The 17,817-nt window shown below is 45.2% G+C and overlaps 2 protein-coding genes across 6 annotated transcripts; one reads left to right on the forward strand and one right to left on the reverse strand.

Annotated features, from left to right (window-relative positions):
* The first annotated feature begins 4,092 nt into the window (after positions 1-4,092).
* On the forward strand, positions 4,093-4,481 carry LOC109876366 (NHP2-like protein 1). The gene is made up of 2 exons (XM_031813728.1): positions 4,093-4,129; positions 4,219-4,481. Exons 1-2 carry the CDS (start codon positions 4,093-4,095, stop codon positions 4,479-4,481), a joined length of 300 nt encoding a protein of 99 aa, XP_031669588.1.
* Positions 4,482-5,642: 1,161 nt separating this feature from the next.
* On the reverse strand, positions 5,643-17,053 carry si:ch211-256e16.3 (kelch-like protein 5). Of its 5 annotated transcripts, none has more exons than XM_031814305.1 (13): positions 16,854-16,986; positions 15,282-15,570; positions 11,297-11,431; positions 10,940-11,131; positions 10,359-10,502; positions 9,118-9,304; positions 8,685-8,831; positions 8,344-8,472; positions 7,900-8,076; positions 7,406-7,552; positions 7,029-7,194; positions 6,834-6,882; positions 5,643-6,669 (listed from the first exon to the last, which is right to left on the reverse strand). In XM_031814305.1, exons 2-13 carry the CDS (start codon positions 15,549-15,551, stop codon positions 6,640-6,642), a joined length of 1,773 nt encoding a protein of 590 aa, XP_031670165.1. In that variant the 5' UTR covers positions 15,552-15,570; positions 16,854-16,986; the 3' UTR covers positions 5,643-6,639. The 5 variants fall into 5 exon arrangements, with proteins under 5 accessions (XP_031670165.1, XP_031670164.1, XP_031670168.1 ...); XM_031814306.1 differs by lacking the exon at positions 6,834-6,882 and adding an exon at positions 14,757-14,811 and having other exon boundaries at positions 5,651-6,669; positions 16,854-16,983; XM_031814304.1 differs by lacking the exon at positions 6,834-6,882 and having other exon boundaries at positions 16,854-17,053.
* Positions 17,054-17,817: the final 764 nt, after the last annotated feature.

A 17,817-nucleotide genomic window follows, 5' to 3' on the forward strand; every position in this document is an offset into this window, starting at 1 on the left:
GTCAATAATACAGTATAAACAAGTCTATATACAATGTGAGCAAATGAGGTGAGAAGGGAGGTAAATGCAAAAAAGGCCATGGTGGCAAAGTAAATACAATATAGCAAGTAAAACACTGGAATGGTAGTTTTTCAATGGAAGAATGTGCAAAGTAGAAATAAAAATAATGGGGTGCAAAGGAGCATAATAAATAAATAAATAACAGTTGGGAAAGAGGTAGTTGTTTGGGCTAAATTATAGGTGGGCTATGTACAGGTGCAGTAATCTGTGAGCTGCTCTGACAGTTGGTGCTTAAAGCTAGTGAGGGAGATAAGTGTTTCCAGTTTCAGAGATTTTTGTAGTTCGTTCCAGTCATTGGCAGCAGAGAACTGGAAGGAGAGGCGGCCAAAGAAATAATTGGTTTTGGGGGTGACTAGAGAGATATACCTGCTGGAGCGTGTGCTACAGTTGGGAGATGCTATGGTGACCAGCGAGCTGAGATAAGGGGGGACTTTACCTAGCAGGGTCTTGTAGATGACATGGAGCCAGTGGGTTTGGCGACGAGTATGAAGCGAGGGCCAGCCAACGAGAGCGTACAGGTCGCAATGGTGGGTAGTATATGGGGCTTTGGTGACAAAACAGATTGCACTGTGATAGACTGCATCCAATTTGTTGAGTAGGGTATTGGAGGCTATTTTGTAAATGACATCGCCAAAGTCGAGGATTGGTAGGATGGTCAGTTTTACAAGGGTATGTTTGGCAGCATGAGTGAAGGATGCTTTGTTGCGAAATAGGAAGCCAATTCTAGATTTAACTTTGGATTGGAGTTGTTTGATATGGGTCTGGAAGGAGAGTTTACAGTCTAACCAGACACCTAAGTATTTGTAGTTGTCCACGTATTCTAAGTCAGAGCCGTCCAGAGTAGTGATGTTGGACAGGCGGGTAGGTGCAGGTAGCGATCGGTTGAAGAGCATGCATTTAGTTTTACTTGTATTTAAGAGCAATTGGAGGCCACGGAAGGAGTGTTGTATGGCATTGAAGCTTGCCTGGAGGGTTAACAACACAGTGTCCAAAGAAGGGCCGGAAGTATACATAATGGTGTCGTCTGCGTAGAGGTGGATCAGAGACTCACCAGCAGCAAGAGCGACCTCATTGATGTATACAGAGAAGAGAGTCGGTCCAAGAATTGAACCCTGTGGCACCCCCATAGAGACTGCCAGAGGTCCGGACAGCAGACCCTCCGATTTGACACACTGAACTCTATCAGAGAAGTAGTTGGAGAACCAGGCGAGGCAATCATTTGAGAAACCAAGGCTGTCGAGTCTGCCGATGAGGATGTGGTGATTGACAGAGTCGAAAGCCTTGGCCAGATCAATGAATACGGCTGCACAGTAATGTTTCTTATCGATGGTGGTTAAGATATCGTTTAGGACCTTGAGCGTGGCTGAGGTGCACCCATGACCAGGTCTGAAACCAGATTGCATAGCAGAGAAGGTATGGTGAGATTCGAAATGGTCGGTAATCTGTTTGTTGACTTGGCTTTCGAAGACCTTAGAAAGGCATGGTAGGATAGATATAGGTCTGTAACAGTTTGGGTCAAGAGTGTCCCCCCCCTTTGAAGAGGGGGATGACCGCAGCTGCTTTCCAATCTTTGGGAATCTCAGACGACAGGAAAGAGAGGTTGAACAGGCTAGTAATAGGGGTGGCAACAATTTCGGCAGATAATTTTAGAAAGAAAGGGTCCAGATTGTCTAGCCCGGCTGATTTGTAGGGGTCCAGATTTTGCAGCTCTTTCAGAACATCAGCTGAATGGATTTGGGAGAAGGAGAAATGGGGAAGGCTTGGGCGAGTTGCTGTTGGGGGTGCAGTGCTGTTGACCGGGGTAGGAGTAGCCAGGTGGAAAGCATGGCCAGCCGTAGAAAAATGCTTATTGAAATTCTCAATTATGGTGGATTTATCAGTGGTGACAGGAGGCTTTTCTAACTGCCTGTGTATAATGGTTTCTAGCTTCCCTGAACAGCTGCATATCACGGGGGCTGTTCGATGCTAATGCAGAACGCCATAGGATGTTTTTGTGTTGGTTAAGGGGCAGTCAGGTCTGGGGAGAACCAAGGGCTATATCTGTTCCTGGTTCTACATTTCTTGAATGGGGCATGTTTATTTAAGATGGTTAGGAAGGCATTTAAAAAATATATCCAGGCATCCTCTACTGACGGGATGAGATCAATATCTTTCCAGGATACCCCGGCCAGGTCGATTAGAAAGGCCTGCTCGCTGAAGTGTTTCAGGGAGCGTTTTACAGTGATGAGTGGAGGTCGTTTGACCGCTGACCCATTACGGATGCAGGCAATGAGGCAGTGATCGCTGAGATCTTGGTTGAAGACAGCAGAGGTGTATTTAGAGGGGAAGTTGGTTAGGATGATATCTATGAGGGTGCCCGTGTTTAAGGCTTTGGGGAGGTACCTGGTAGGTTCATTGATAATTTGTGTGAGATTGAGGGCATCAAGTTTAGATTGTAGGATGGCTGGGGTGTTAAGCATGTTCCAGTTTAGGTCGCCTAGCAGCACGAGCTCTGAAGATAGATGGGGGGCAATCAGTTCACATATGGTGTCCAGAGCACAGCTGGGGGCAGAGGGTGGTCTATAGCAGGCGGCAACGGTGAGAGACTTGTTTTTAGATTTTTAAAAGTAGAAGTTCAAATTGTTTGGGTACAGACCTGGAGAGTAAGCTTTCAGAGTTCTGTCAATCTTTGCAGTAGATTGCAACACCGCCCCCTTTGGCAGTTCTATCTTTTCTGAAAATGTTGTAGTTTGGAATTAAAATTTCAGAATTTTTGGTGGTCTTCCTAAGCCAGGATTCAGACACAGCTAGAACATCCGGGTTGGCAGAGTGTGCTAAAGCAGTGAATAGAACAAACTTAGGGAGGAGGCTTCTAATGTTAACATGCATGAAACCAAGGCTATTACGGTTACAGAAGTCGTCAAAAGAGAGCGCCTGGGGAATAGGAGTGGAGCTAGGCACTGCAGGGCCTGGATTCACCTCTACATCGCCAGAGGAACATAGGAGGAGTAGAATAAGGGTGCGGCTAAAAGCAATAAGAATTGGTCGTCTAGAACAGAGAGTAAAAGGAGGTTTCTGGGGGCGATAAAATAGCATCAAGGTATAAGGCTTGAGCAGGGGGACCTTGCGTGCGCTGCACGATTTTAATCCATGACCGCGTAGTGTTAATGGTTTTCTTCGAGACTGTGGTCCCAGCTCTCTTCAGGTCATTGACCAGGTCCTGCCGTGTAGTTCTGGGCTGATCCCTCACCTTCCTCATGATCATTGATGCCCAACGAGGTGAGATCTTGCATGGAGCCCCAGACCGAGGGTGATTGACTGTCATCTTGAACTTTTTCCATTTTCTAATAATTGTGCCAACAGTTGTTGCCTTCTCACCAAGCTGCTTGCTTATTGTCCTGTAGCCCATCCCAGCCTTCAGCAGGTCTACAATTTCATCTCTGATGTCCTTACACAGCTCTCTGGTCTTGGCCATTGTGGAGAGGTTGGAGTCTGTTTGATTGAGTGTGTAGACAGGTGTCTTTCATACAGGTAACGAGTTCAAACAGGTGCAATTAATACAGGTAATGAGTGGAGAACAGGAGGGCTTCTTAAAGAAAAACTAACAGGTCTGTGAGAGCTGAAATTCTTACTGGTTGGTAGGTGATCAAATACTTATGTCATGCAATAAAATGCTAATTAATTACAAATCATACAATGTGATTTTCTGGATGTTTGTTTTAGATTCCGTCTCTCACAGTTGAAGTGTACCTATGATAAAAATTACATACCTCTACATGCTTTGTAAGTAGGAAAACCTGCAAAATCGGCAGTGTATCAAATACTTGTTCTCCCCACTGTATATATATATCCTGTCGCCTCGTTACCATATATATATATATATATATATAAATATGGTATTGGAACTGACCTTTTAAATATTTCCTGTTTATTTCTTGTTCTTTTATATTTTGTTTCTAGTAATACATTGATTATTGCATTCTGCGGGTTTGAGTTTGTAAGAAAGGCATTTCACTGTGCATGTGAGGTTAGGAGCTAGACAGTAGCAAGTTAATGTGTTCGGGGGAAGACCAGCAATTCATCCAGACCAGTAATGCAATTGACATGCCTCTGAAATAGTACCACCTAACAGCTTCAGAATTGTCACTCTCTAACCTCTGCTCGCCCTCTCTCCCCCAGTCACTAAAACACTTAACAGCGGTATTGCTGAGTTCATTGTGATGGCCGCAGACGCAGAGCCCCTGGAGATCATCCTCCACCTGCCACTGCTCTGCGAGGACAAGAACGTGCCCTATGTGTTTGTGCTCTCCAAGCAGGCCCTGGGACGTGCCTGTGGGGTCTCACGCCCAGTCATTGCCACTTCGGTCACCATCAAGGAGGGCTCGCAGCTCAAGCCCCAGATCCAGTCTACCCAGATGGCCATTGAGAGACTGCTGGTGTGAGCAGAGAGCTCAGGGTGGGGGTTGTAGGGTTAATGGGACACCACCTGCTTTGGTCATATTCAGATTTTTGTAAATGGGACAGACTATGATTTAATGTTGTCCTGCTTTGTTTCATGTCCTGTCAGACTTATGTACAGAAGATTCTATTTTGTAGGGCTGTGTCCATTTTGAAATGTTGGGACAGAATAGGTATATCTGAAGCGTTGGAACAAAAATGGCTTAACTTGTTTTTAACATTACTATGTTGTAAATGTGGTAATTCTATATAGAGTATACAGGACGTCAAACTAAGCATAGTAGAATCATAGAAACTACACTCAGCTTTCCTTATGTTGACCTTTCTCCTTCATTTGGTGCAGTTAAAGGTGGACATGTTCATTCCAGTATTTGTAGTGTTTCATTTGGGAAACATTCCTACATTGGTTTTAAATTATAATTTGTTTATCACCTACACAGTGACTTGCCCAATGCATTTCGTGTATGATTATGAAAGACCCTGTTCAAGTTTCAGCATTGTAATCAAAGTAACCTCTATGGGCAGATGGCTACATGTATGTCACTGGAAACCTGGGTAAAAGCCATGTGGTAAAATGGGTTTAGATCCTGGCATCTATAGGGGGAGACAAGATTAGGTTGAGATGTGTTGATATCCTGGCATCTGTAGGGGGACAAGATTAGGTTGAGATCCTGGCATCTGTAGGGGGACAAGATTAGGTGGAGATCCTGGCATCTGTAGGGGGACAAGATTAGGTGGAGATCCTGGCATCTATAGGGGGACAAGATTAGGTAGAGATCCTGGCATCTATAGGGGGACAAGATTAGGTTGAGATCCTGGCATCTATAGGGGGACAAGATTAGGTTGAGATGTGTTGAGATCCTGGCATCTATATGGGTACCAGATTAGGTTGAGATGTGTTGAGATCCTGGCATCTGTAGGGGGACAAGATTAGGTTGAGATCCTGGCATCTATAGAGGGACAAGATTAGGTTGAGATGTGTTTAGATCCTGGCATTTATACGGGGACAAGATTAGGTTGAGCTGTGTTTAGATCCTGGCATCTATAGGGGGACAAGATTAGGTTTAGATCCTGGCATCTATACGGGGACAAGATTAGCATGCCAATCTAGGTTGAGATGCACCCAGAATAGTCAGATTCAGTAATAACTATATTGGCATCCATATGCTTTTATTAAATTCACATTTCCACTTTTACAGAATTAAAATGACTACTCAAAAGCAACATTTACTAAGCATACCGATTAGCCATATAAACTAAACCATATAACAGGCAGTCAAAAGGCAATTGTGAACATACCTTCCAAATTTGCATGACAAAACACTTAACATGTTTGGCTTTTGTTCACTAATTAGTCTTAAATACTGGTTCACAATAGATTCTTTGGCCAATAAAGAGCATCTTATAAACGGGAAAAATAATGATCTTCCAATTGTAATAAAATGGGCCATCCTCAACTAAAGACATCAAATAAATACTAAAGGGCACATACAAATAATGCAAAAATAGACTGCGATGGTTGTGGAGAGAACATCTTGGTGACAGTTTAACGAAACAACCCAAACGTTTACGTAACATTAAAAGAGAGGGTTCCAGAAGTGTGTGACGAGGGTCATCCATCCTAAATGATACCGTTGACATGGCAACAGAATGGAACCATGCCATTGAGTAAGAGAACAGGCTTTCATGGTGAAATAAAGACCACTTTTGTCAGGCTTGCCATTGAGGCAGTCACACAACTGTCCTTCTCCATGAGTTAAGCCTTGAGGCGCAGTCACTTGGCAAGGTCAAGACTCACGATGAGACAGAATACCAGCCCTACTAAGGTAGTTAGCTGCCCTCTGGCATTCTCTCTGGCACAGAGTGACTTCTGTTCAGCACCTGAACAGCCAGGGTCAGGTTGACTGTTTGGCAGAGATGCATACTCAGAGCTCTCCAAAAGGTGGCAGTCTGGAGCAATATAAATGAATGGTACAAGGACCTCCGTCTGGAGTTCTCCCTCAGTCCACAGAGAACTCGGTCTCCGAGGCAGTGCCGGGGCGGCTGCCCCCATGGGCATCCTTCCTCAGCTGCAGAGAAACACAGCTCAGCCAGCTCCGGCTGGTGGGCATCTCCCCCACGATCTCCCAGCTGTCTGTCTCCTCACAGTACCGCTCGATGGTGTCGTGGTACCTGGCGGACAGATGGGACAGGTTGTGTAGGCTCTGGTCAAAAGTAGTGCACTACATATGGAATAAGGTGCCATTTCATCAAAAGTAGTGCTATGAATAGGGTGCCATAGGCAGCCCAGATACTTTTCATATTCTCCTTAAAAATATATTTTATAGGCCTTGCACCTGCCAAATCAGGGTCGTATTCAGTAGGCACCAAACGCGGGAAAACCGACTGAAATAGGGAGAGAATACGTCAACCTGTTCAATAAGAAACTCTTGCTTTCATTTTCTGTTGAAAACCATTTTGCTCAGGTGTGGCTTAATAAATACAATCAAGCTGAATATGATTAGAAAAGGCTTGACATGGAGCTGTCTTACCTGTCCCAGCCCTCCTCTCCACCCAGCACGTAGATCTTGCCGTCCACCACAGCCACACCGGGCCGGTAGCGCCTCTCCCTCATATGAGCACACATGGTCCACTGGTTACTCTTGGGGTCGTAACACTCCACCTTGTCTGTGTTCTCTGTGGACGCATGCCAGCCACCTAGGAATGGAATACAGGAGAAAATCCTAATGTATTTTTCCACAGACAATGTGGAAATATCCTCTGGCTTCAAACTTGGGCCTTACTACTTTTTTCCTGAGTCACTATGTATCAAGCATCTTAGAGTAGGTGTGCTGATCTAGGATCAGGTTCCCCCATGTCCATGTAAATATATTCATTGTGATCTAAAAGTCAAAACTGATCCTGATACCTATGACGTAGATTTTCCCCTTCAGGGTGCAGGCAGCAGAGCCGGAGCGAGCGATCTGCATGGGTGCCACCTCAGTCCATACAGACGTTTTAGGGTTGTACACCTGGGCCAGGTCTGTGCCGTCACCATCCTCTAGAACAGCACCACCTAGGAGCCAGGAGGACACCGATAAGTTACTATCTAATATTAAAGATGACCTGTAGACAATTCAAACTACCGCATAAAGCAATTTCAGAAAAATGATATAAACCAAGCTGAACCTATAGAGTTGCTGTGACTGTCCACAGTAAATACTTTGCCTGAGTTTATACAGTCATCCCAATTCTGATATTTTTCCCACAAATAGGTATTTTGACCAATCACATCAGATCTTTTTCAGAGCTGATCTGATTGGTCAAAAGACCAATTAATGAAAAAAAATATCAGAATTGGGCTGCCTGTGTAAACGCAGCCATAGAGTTCTCTGGAAGTGGGTGAGCAATGATCTCCCCTACCTGTGACATAGAGCAGTCCATCCAGTGCCACCACAGCAGGGCTGGTGACGGCCATCTTGACCGACTCCATGAACTGCCAGGTGTTGGTGTGGGGGTTGTAGCACTCTACAGAGTCCAGGCGGGAACGGCCCTCCCAGCCCCCCACTGCAAACACATAGCCATCCAGCATCACCAAACCTGGAGGGGAGGGAGGGGGACATATTTATGGAAGAGCCGGCCTGCTCAACTTTAAACAGAGAGGAGTTATCCAATGGAAGTCTGTCAGCATTCACAAAGGATGTACTGTATTGGCTATTGTTTTATTCCATTACAGAAGTCATGGACGGGGACCTAACCTGTTACAAAAAAAGTCACGTCCCCGGCTGTCCTTCTAACCAGTGTTATGACATGTCAGACAGTATGTTCAAATGGATAAATAAATTGCTAGAATTGACAGATTTTTACCTAGCTCTGAGCGAGCTACGTTCATGGGGGCCATCTCCAGCCAGGAGTCGAAGCAGGGGTCATAGCGCCACATCTCTCTGCTGGCTGAGCCATCAGGGAACTCCCCTCCAGCCAGGTACAGAGTGGAGCCTGGGGGAGAGAACATGGAGATTGGAATAAATTAGAAAATGATACAATTCCTCACAAAATCTGTTTATTTTGTGAGAAACTGACATCTCTCTTTTCTTCATCTCATTCTCAAGCATTAGGTAAAATGTAACAAAGGTCCTATAACAATCTATGACATAGGATCCATCTTATCACTAGGTGTTAATATACAAACTAAACCAAATGGTCCTCACCTGAAACCACCAGGCCGTGTTTACTGACAGCAAATGGCAGGCAGGCCAGACTCTTCCACTGGCTGGTAAGGGGGTCAAAACTCTCCACGCTACGCAGCACCACCTTATCGTCCTCTCCTCCCACCGTCACAATCACCTCAGCTGTCCCTGTCACAGAGAGAGGCCAGCAGAGAGAGATGTGACTGGGGAGCCACAGAGACTTGTCCCTTCAGAGAGCTGATCATTGTATTAAAGGCAGTTGGTAGAACAATCCTCCAGGCATACCAGGGTTTGCGCTTCAGAAATCTAATGAATTAAAGCACTAGACGTGTGGAAGAGTTTGGCAAGTGGGAGGTTAAATGTGTGTGTGTGTTCAAGTCCTTGTGTTGTGTGTTAGGGTGACAGGGTGTATTTGGAGTGTGTATGTTCATGTATCCATGCGTGTGGTACCTACCTGTGGACCTACGTGGGCGTGCTCGGGGGCAGTAGAGCTCTCCTCGTCGGTCCTGTAGCAGCAGGTAGTCCTTGGCCTCAGAGATGAGCCTCTGACAGCGCTGGGACTCCCGGACCACCTCCAGAGACTCGATCACATCGTGGATGTAGTACGGGCTGATCAGGGGCAGGCGGATGTGCTCCAAGACCTGCAGGGGGACGTGGGTTAGAATGACGACACATACACTGAAAACAAACACACCCACTGGATATAGACATGAGCAGACAGACACAGGTAGGCATCTCCATCCGACCTCTAGTGTTATATACACATTAAAACAAGGCCATAGGACCTAAGCTTCAATTTTGTTCATTTAATTTAATGGTTAGGTCCTATTCCATTTCATCAGAGCGACCTTGATACCTCTAACTTCCACTTAATATGATAGTATCGCTGACCTCTGACCTATCCAAAATGACACCGACTCACATCTGAGGCTCTAAATTATATTGGTGCCAGGCCAGGGTGACACCTTCCGGGGCCCATGGTTACTACAGGACCATACAATGGGGTTCTAACCCCTATAAAAATATTTTGAAGATAAATACACAACACAGGATGACAGGACTAATGGTCAATAGCGAATTGTAGATATGAGTTGATTTTCAGTTCAACATCTGTTCAGAGTCTGTGGAATGTCACTCCTGAACTCAGAGCAATGTGGGCTACATGTGCCACATTTTCATTGGTCTGTACATTGAGTCGGGAGCACCAGATACTGACTGATACTTTTGATTTTTCTTGTTATTTGGCCATTGGCCAAGTTGTACTGCAAGGACTTCTGATTGGTCAACCCCAGGCTAGGGTGGGGGGTTATAAATGACATCCTGTTCTTTTGTTCGGTGGGGAATAGCTGAGGACAGGGGAGACTGAACATTGACTCCCAGCATAACATCTTGATTTGTCCTCTCTGAATAAACCTACTTTTCTCCCCCTGATTTGCTTTGGAGTTTACATTATTGAAGAATAACAAATTGCTAACACCCCTAACATTTATGTAACGCTGAGTGACTGACAGCTGGGGTTTCAGACGGTCAGATCTACTGGGGATTCCAGAGCTTAAAACCCCCCCACACCACAGTCAACAGAGAACTGTAGGGAGGGGGCGTAGCACAGAGCTGGACACAATCTGTCGCCTAGATACCGCTCAACACACAGACAATGGGGGACCACTGCATTGACTGTTGTGTTTTCATGCTGACCTTTTCAAAGCTCTGCCTGCGGGTGGCGCTCTTGTCCAGCCACAGCATGGTGGCCTCGAACACAGTCTCCTCCTTGGCTACGTTCAAGTGGTCGCTGGCGATGATCTCCGTCAGCTTGTCTGCACACAGAGAGAGGAACTCCTCCTGGGGGGGGGGGGGGGGGGGGGGCAGTGTTCAAAAGATTTTGAAATTTAAGCAAAAAATTGCATTGCTTATTGGAAGAAGTCCAGGTAGTCCCTCCCCGTTTAAGCCTAGTTTCTTCCTTTTGGTGCCTAAGGAGCATGATCCTGGGCTGGCATAGACCAGCAAGGGGAACAAAAGACAGTTGACTATGATGTCACTTCCCCTTTCTTATATACACAAAGAATGGGAATGTCTAAACAATGAGACATGAGGAATGTCCCCTCCTTCGTCTGCACTGTTCTGAAGGAACAACACGGGCGAAACCAAATACCTCTATGGGATCATTGTGTTCAATGCAGCACAGATGAAGGAGAACAGAGGTGAAAAATACATTTGAAACTATTGAGACCAGGTCCCAGGTTTGGACTACACAACCCAGACCTCCCTTACTATCTCACCTGTTGGCAGACACTGCCGAAGTGCTGGAGGATGTAGTCCATGCTGTGTTTCTCCAGCTCCCTACAGGAGTGGGCCTCAGCAAAGCAGTGGATGCCCACACAGTTCATCTCATCCATCTGGCGCTCCATGAAGCGACAGCAGGCTTCGCGCACTGCCATCACATCCAAGAGGTTGGCCGCAGCCAGCAGGGCCTGGGGGTCACAGGTCAATGACATTTGATTTCAAGACAGTCAACTCAGGACATTTATATGAAACTGACTTCAATTCTGGTGAAGTACAACTTAAATTTAACAACTGCAATGCTAAACCAGAAGTTGACTACAAAGTGAGACTGGAAGACAGCGGTTCTACCTCACCTGCACGTTGGCCTTGGAGATGACCACCTCAGCCGTGTAGGCATAGCTGACCAGCATGCCAATCATCTGGGACTCCACTCCGTTGATGGCCACCCGCTCCTGTCTGGACTCCATCAGGTCTGTGGAGAACATGGCCTGGGGAGGAGGGCAGAGCATTAGGAGGAGAGAGAAACAGACTCCTGCCAATGAAAAAGCGCCAACAGCAAATGACCACATGTAAGTACTTCAGGTCTGCAGTGAGTGACAATATAAAAGATGCACGGTCATCAGTGAACTGTATCCATTCAGTAAATAGTTGAGAAGCAGGGGCACCGTCAGCTTGCTCATCCCCCCGGGTCTATGTAGTATAGCAGTTATAATAATCATTTGGGGGGGGGGGGGGGCTGCTGATATTTGTCCTGTTATACACAAGTGTGTAATTTGCATATCCCAACTCCCCCTGAGACACCCGCATGGAGTGGGGTCACGGCCAGGTTCACCATTGTACTGTGCCCCTGGAGCAATTAGGGTTAAGTGCCTCAGGAGCAAGGGCCCTGTGCTCAAGGGCACAGCAACATATTTTTTTTTTTACCTTGTTGGCTCCGGAAGTCCAACGCTCAAACCTCGAGGCCACCGACTTAGTGGGGCAAAAAAGTATTTAGTCAGCCACCAATTGTGCAAGTTCTCCCACTTAAAAAGATGAGGCCTGAAATGTTCATCATAGGTACACTTCAACTATGACAGACAAAATGAGATGAGAAAAAAAATCCAGAAAATCACATTGTAGGATTTTTTATGAATTTATTTGCAAATTATGGTGGAAAATAAGTATTTGGTCAATAGCAAAAGTTTCTCAATACTTTGTTATATACCCTTTGTTGGCAATGACAGAGGTCAAACGTTTTCTGTACGTCTTCACAAGGTTCACACACACTGTTGCTGGTATTTTGGCCCATTCCTCCATGCAGATCTCCTCTAGAGCAGTGATGTTTTGGGGCTGTTTGCTGTGCAACACAGACTTTCAACTCCCTCAAAAGTTTTTCTATGGGGTTGAGATCTGGAGACTGGCTAGGCCACTCCAGGACCTTGAAATGCTTCTTACGAAGCCACTCCTTCGTTGCCCTGGCGGTGTGTTTGGGATCATTGTCATGCTGAAAGACCCAGCCACGTTTCATCTTCAATGCCCTTGCTGATGGAAGGAGGTTTTCACTCAAAATCTCACGATACATGGCCCCATTCATTCTTTCCTTTACACGGATCAGTCGTCCTGGTCCCTTTGCAGAAAAACAGCCCCAAAATGATGTTTCCACCCCCATGCTTCACAGTAGGTATGGTGTTCTTTGGATACAACTCAGCATTCTTTGTCCTCCAAACACAACGAGTTGAGTTTTTACCAAAAAGTTATATTTTGGTTTCATCTGACCATATGACATTCTCCCAATCTTCTTCTGGATCATCCAAATGCTCTCTAGCAAACTTCAGACGGGCCTGGACATGTACTGGCTTAAGCATGGGGACACGTCTGGCACTGCAGGATCTGAGTCCCTGGCGGCGTAGTGTGTTACTGATGGTAGGCTTTGTTACTTTGGTCCCAGCTCTCTGCAGGTCATTCACTAGGTCCCCCCGTGTGGTTCTGGGATTTTTGCTCACCGTTCTTGTGATCATTTTGACCCCACGGGGTGAGATCTTGTGTGGAGCCCCAGATCGAGGGAGATTATCAGTGGTCTTGTATGTCTTCCATTTCCTAATAACTGCTCTCACAGTTGATTTCTTCATACCAAGCTGCTTACCTATTGCAGATTCAGTCTTCCCAGCCTGGTGCAGGTCTACAATTTCGTTTCTGGTGTCCTTTGACAGCGGGGTGGGGTTTGGAGTGTGACTGTTTGAGGTTATGGACAGGTGTCTTTATACTGATAACAAGTTCAAACAGGTGCCATTAATACAGGTAACGAGTGGAGGACAGAGGAGCCTCTGAAAGAAGAAGTTACAGGTCTGTGAGAGCCAGAAATCTTGCTTGTTTGTAGGTGACCAAATACTTATTTTCCACCATAATTTGCAAATAAATTCATTAAAAATCCCACAATGTGATTTTCTGGATTTTCTCTCTTATTTAGTCTGTTATAGTTGAAGTGTACCTATGATGAAAATTACAGGCCTCATCTTTTTAAGTGGGAGAACTTGCACAATTGGTGGCTGACTAAATACTTTTTTGCACCACTGTATATTAACGCACAGTCTGACTGCCCGGTAAGTGTTAGTGTATCATATGCAACATTTCCACGGGGGATGAGAGGGACATGTCCCCTCCCCCAATATTTTTATATTTTTGTATTTATTTAAATTTGACCCCCTTTTCGTGGTATCCAATTGTTAGTGATTACGATCTTGTCTCATCGCTACAACTCCCGTACGGGCTCGGGAGAGACGAAGGTCGAAAGCCATGCGTCCTCCGAAACACAACCCAACCAAGCCGCACTGCTTCTTAACACAGCGCGCCTCCAACCCGGAAGCCAGCCACACCAATGTGTCGGAGAAACACCGTGCACCTGGCTGCCTTGGTTAGCGCGCACTGCGCCCACCCCGCCGCAGGAGTCGCTGGTGCGCGATGAGACAAGGATATCCCTACCGGCCAAACCCTCCCTAACCCGGACAACGCTAGGCCAATTGTGCGTCGCGGCCAGCTGCGACAGAGCCTGGGCACGAACCCCGAGTCTCTGGTGGCACAGCTAGCGCTGCGATGCAGTGCCCTAGACCACTGCGCCACCCGGGAGGCCGGTCCTCCCCCAATATTCTGAACAGGTTGAATGTAGAATAACAGGACATTTGATTTAAAACTACAAAATTATTTCTCATCCTCATGGCAAAATGTGAATAGCATGAGATGAGCTATAAAACAGCACGTTTCTCTCTACCCCATGGCAAATGTGAAGAACTGCAAAAAAATTGCTTTAAAACTGCAACATTTTCTCTCAGCCTCATGACAAAAGTGTGTAGAATAGCATTTATAAAACTGCTCTGCATTAGTCCGGCCCCGTTCAGACGCACTAATATATATATATATATATACACGCCTCCCGCTTCAGTACCAGTAAGAGAAATATTACTCATTTACAGTTTCAATGAAGACTCTCCCCTAACTCTCTCTCTCCAACAGGCATTCAGCCAGTCCTTAGTTCAAGTTGTGTTTTAGCTCAACCTCCACCTGTAAACTTGATAGTCAATGTATGATCAACTTAGTAGATGACATCCTATGTGAATATGTGCATCATCATTATAATAGTACTCAGGCTTCATCTTGTGTGTATTATTCATATTTTAAATACTTTCATTGGTGACAGTTTCCAAAGTACCCGTCAAGAGGGCATACATTCATGTCAAACTGTAGAACTGCAGGAACTTTCTTTTTATATGTAAACAGTGACAATTATAATAAAACTCAGTCTTGATCTTTTTTGTCTTCTTAATATCTGCCTTGAAATACCTTAATTCATGATGGTGCTGACTTATCCTTCCACTTGTACTGATTTCAAAAAACCCTTCAAGAGAGACATAATAAAGTCATGTCAAACTGTGCACAATTACAAGAAATGTCTTAAAATTTCCCCAAACATTCTGGGGAACGACTCCCAGATCCAACGTCTACTGTTTGTCCCCCCAAATATCTACCCACAATTTAATTTACATATTCATTTTAGTCGTTTTAGTAGACGCTCTTATCCAAAGCGACTTACAGGAGCAATTATGTTTAAGTGCCTAGCTCAAGGGCACATTGGCAGATTTTTCACCTAGTTGGTTCGGTGATTCAAACCAGTGACCTTTCGGTTACTGGCCCAACGCTCTTAACCACTAGGCTACCTGCTGCCCTTGTAGTGTATGGAGAAGTAGTGTATGCATTCTATGTCTGCTCCTGGACAATGGAAGTTCTGTACTCTTGTCCCAATGATATCTTCCACACTTCCTGTGGGGATTAATAACGTTGTATTGTACCGTACACCACTGTCCATACCTGGAAGTAGGAGCTAAAGGAAGCCAGTACGATACGGTGACAGGGGAACTCCTGCCCCCCACAGCACAGTGTCACATCACAGAAGGCATTGTTGAGACGCAGGCTGTTCAGGCCCTCCAGGACCTTGTTGGGGTGCCTGGCCTCCACAAACACATAGTCCTCACTGTCCAGCGAGGCCAGGGGAAAGCCAGAGTCCTCAAGGACAGGAGATGGGGGCAGGAAGAAGGTGGCGGATGTGGCCGAGATGTTCACAGCAATGATTTCGGCCATCCTTTCACTTTAGTCAAGCCTGTAGGGGAGGAAGAGGCAGATAGACCGTAGCCTACAGTCTCTTTACCCAGCAGATCTGACCCACTTGCTTACAGCTGCACTAGGGTCAGACAGCATTCCTGTAGATTAAGAAACCGTGGACCTGGCGCGAGATTTGGCTCAGAAAACATACCAGGGATATGTAACCCAGGGATGAGAAATGTGCTGTACTATGAATTGTCCCATTATCCCAACTGTTACACTGACATCATGCTAGTTATAGGTAGTCACAGCAACCATTATGGAATGGCATGGCGCATTGAACAACAAAATGGCTGCTATGTCTTCTGCTATCTAGCATGAGGACAAAAATGACACTTTTCCAGAAAAACTAGCAGTCGTTCAATCTTCTCAGTTTAACAGTTGGGATAATGGGACAATTTGGAGTACAACGCATTTCTCATCCCCCCAGGTCAGCAGAAGACAAATCAAGCTCCACACGGCAATGCCATTTGACTCCAAAACGTTGTAATAACGTGAATAACAACTCCGTATAGCTATGCATTGACATGACTGGTTGCGTTATGTCCTGTATAAACACAAACTCCCTTCATTGACAACAGCTATGCGAATTGCAAGAAGTATGAATGCCTTGACTTCTGCAGAGCCGCATCGGAGTAAATGCTGTGTATGACTGAGCATGCAGAGGCTTTAAAATCGACACAGGAATGCTGTCCAACCCTAGAGCAGCTTTAAGCAAGCCGGTCAAATCTGCTGGCTACGGTCTATTTTTCCCCAGTTTGCCTGTCAAGACTATTTTCAGTCCACTGGGGCAACAGTCTCCTCTCATATACTGACCTCTCCATAACAAATACAATAATACAACATTAAAAAAAGAGAAGGTTAGTGAGGGAATTCATAGCAGCATCACAAGTGTCTAGTACAATTTCAAGACCAGATAATTCCATTCCAGTTCACACAACATAATATTGTAGTAATTACATTTCACCCTTATGACAATTACACCATTTTCAACCAAAGCAATAATTTTGAGTACGCAAACTGATTCTTTCGATTGAAATAGTACATTGAAACTGAAATTAGAACACTACATATGCAATGAATGTGATTAAAACACTAACAGGCTAGTTTGTTATTGCCGAAGATTTCTGGAAAGCGCAGTCAGACTGACTGACACTGCTGACAACTGCTAAGTTAAATGATGGTCGACATTTGCCTCCTAAAATTGCCATTTATTGCCCAAAAGCTAAGACTGCAGAACATGCACTTCTACCCTGACATTGTGACAATATGTTACATTACCTGATAAACATTGCCGCATCAATAGAACAATCCAAATTTGTCAGGTGTCGACCGAAAAATTGTTAAGAATCGTGACCACCAGACGCCATGTCTTCTTTTCTCTCTGTTTTACTTTCTCAGCAAAGTGAAACAGAGCTCCTTATCGCCCCCTGCTGTTTAGGTCCTCGAAGGTCCTTGCTTGGTTACACCCTAAAAGGTTGATCCATCATGTACCTGTTCAAAGTATAATGTAATAAAACACATTTTGTGTATATCAGTTAGTCACACTGTATTATGTATCTCCTTTGAAGCTCCACCTAGGTGTAAATCCACATATTATCACCAATAGCCATAATACCACTCCAGTGACTCATGGTTACATCAGAGATAGACTTTGTAAATGTCACTGGTGATCCTATGCAATGTATGATATAGTCAGATTTCATATAATGACCAACATCTGCATACTGGCACACACACGACTGGTTGTAGTCACTTACAGTTTAGATAAAAACAACTATTCGGATGGCCTTACAATAAAGTTTCATACGGAAAACAGTTTAGACTTAAGCGATACTTCATCATCATGACCATGACAAGTTGTCCACCAGACACAACCCATGTAGATAACTGGCTTGAACTTGTCTCTCCCTCTCTCTGTGTCCTCTCCATTGAAGCCAGAATCAAAAGCTTTCCGTCTGAGCTGACTGCTGGTGCATGGGACTCCTCCTCCCTTCATTGCCTGGTTGACTGGGCCAGAAGGATCTCCTGATCATGGCCTGCTGGGATTCCTTCTGTCTTCCTCTCTATCATATGAGCTGTGTGTCTAATAAACATTTAAGATATTTTTTTAATTGGCTGGCAACAAAGGCTAGATTCATATTACCAGTGCTCAGAGGTTTTCCTGGTTAGGTCACCTGGTAAGGAGAAACTCATGGCACACTACAGTTTTGCATGGTATTTATCTACTTCACCAGTGATTCAG

The sequence above is a fragment of the Oncorhynchus kisutch genome, unplaced genomic scaffold, assembly GCF_002021735.2.
Source record: "Oncorhynchus kisutch isolate 150728-3 unplaced genomic scaffold, Okis_V2 Okis06b-Okis10b_hom, whole genome shotgun sequence".
In the NCBI taxonomy this organism is placed as follows: Eukaryota; Metazoa; Chordata; class Actinopteri; order Salmoniformes; family Salmonidae; genus Oncorhynchus; species Oncorhynchus kisutch.

What these genes read in the sequence shown, in the direction of transcription:
- LOC109876366 (XM_031813728.1), top strand. Translation starts at nt 4,093, where the DNA reads ATGTGTTCGGGGGAAGACCAGCAATTCATCCAGACCA. An exon ending in CCAGCAATTCATCCAGACCA is followed by an intron (nt 4,130 to 4,218) that starts GTAATGCAATTG and finishes TCTCTCCCCCAG; the next exon opens with TCACTAAAACACTTAACAGC.
- si:ch211-256e16.3 (XM_031814304.1), bottom strand. Translation starts at nt 15,551, where the DNA reads ATGGCCGAAATCATTGCTGTGAACATCTCGGCCACATCCGCCACCTTC. An exon ending in GCAGGCAGAGCTTTGAAAAG is followed by an intron (nt 9,305 to 10,358) that starts GTCAGCATGAAA and finishes GTCCCCCTGCAG; the next exon opens with GTCTTGGAGCACATCCGCCT. An exon ending in ACACGGCCTGGTGGTTTCAG is followed by an intron (nt 8,473 to 8,684) that starts GTGAGGACCATT and finishes TCTCTCCCCCAG; the next exon opens with GCTCCACTCTGTACCTGGCT.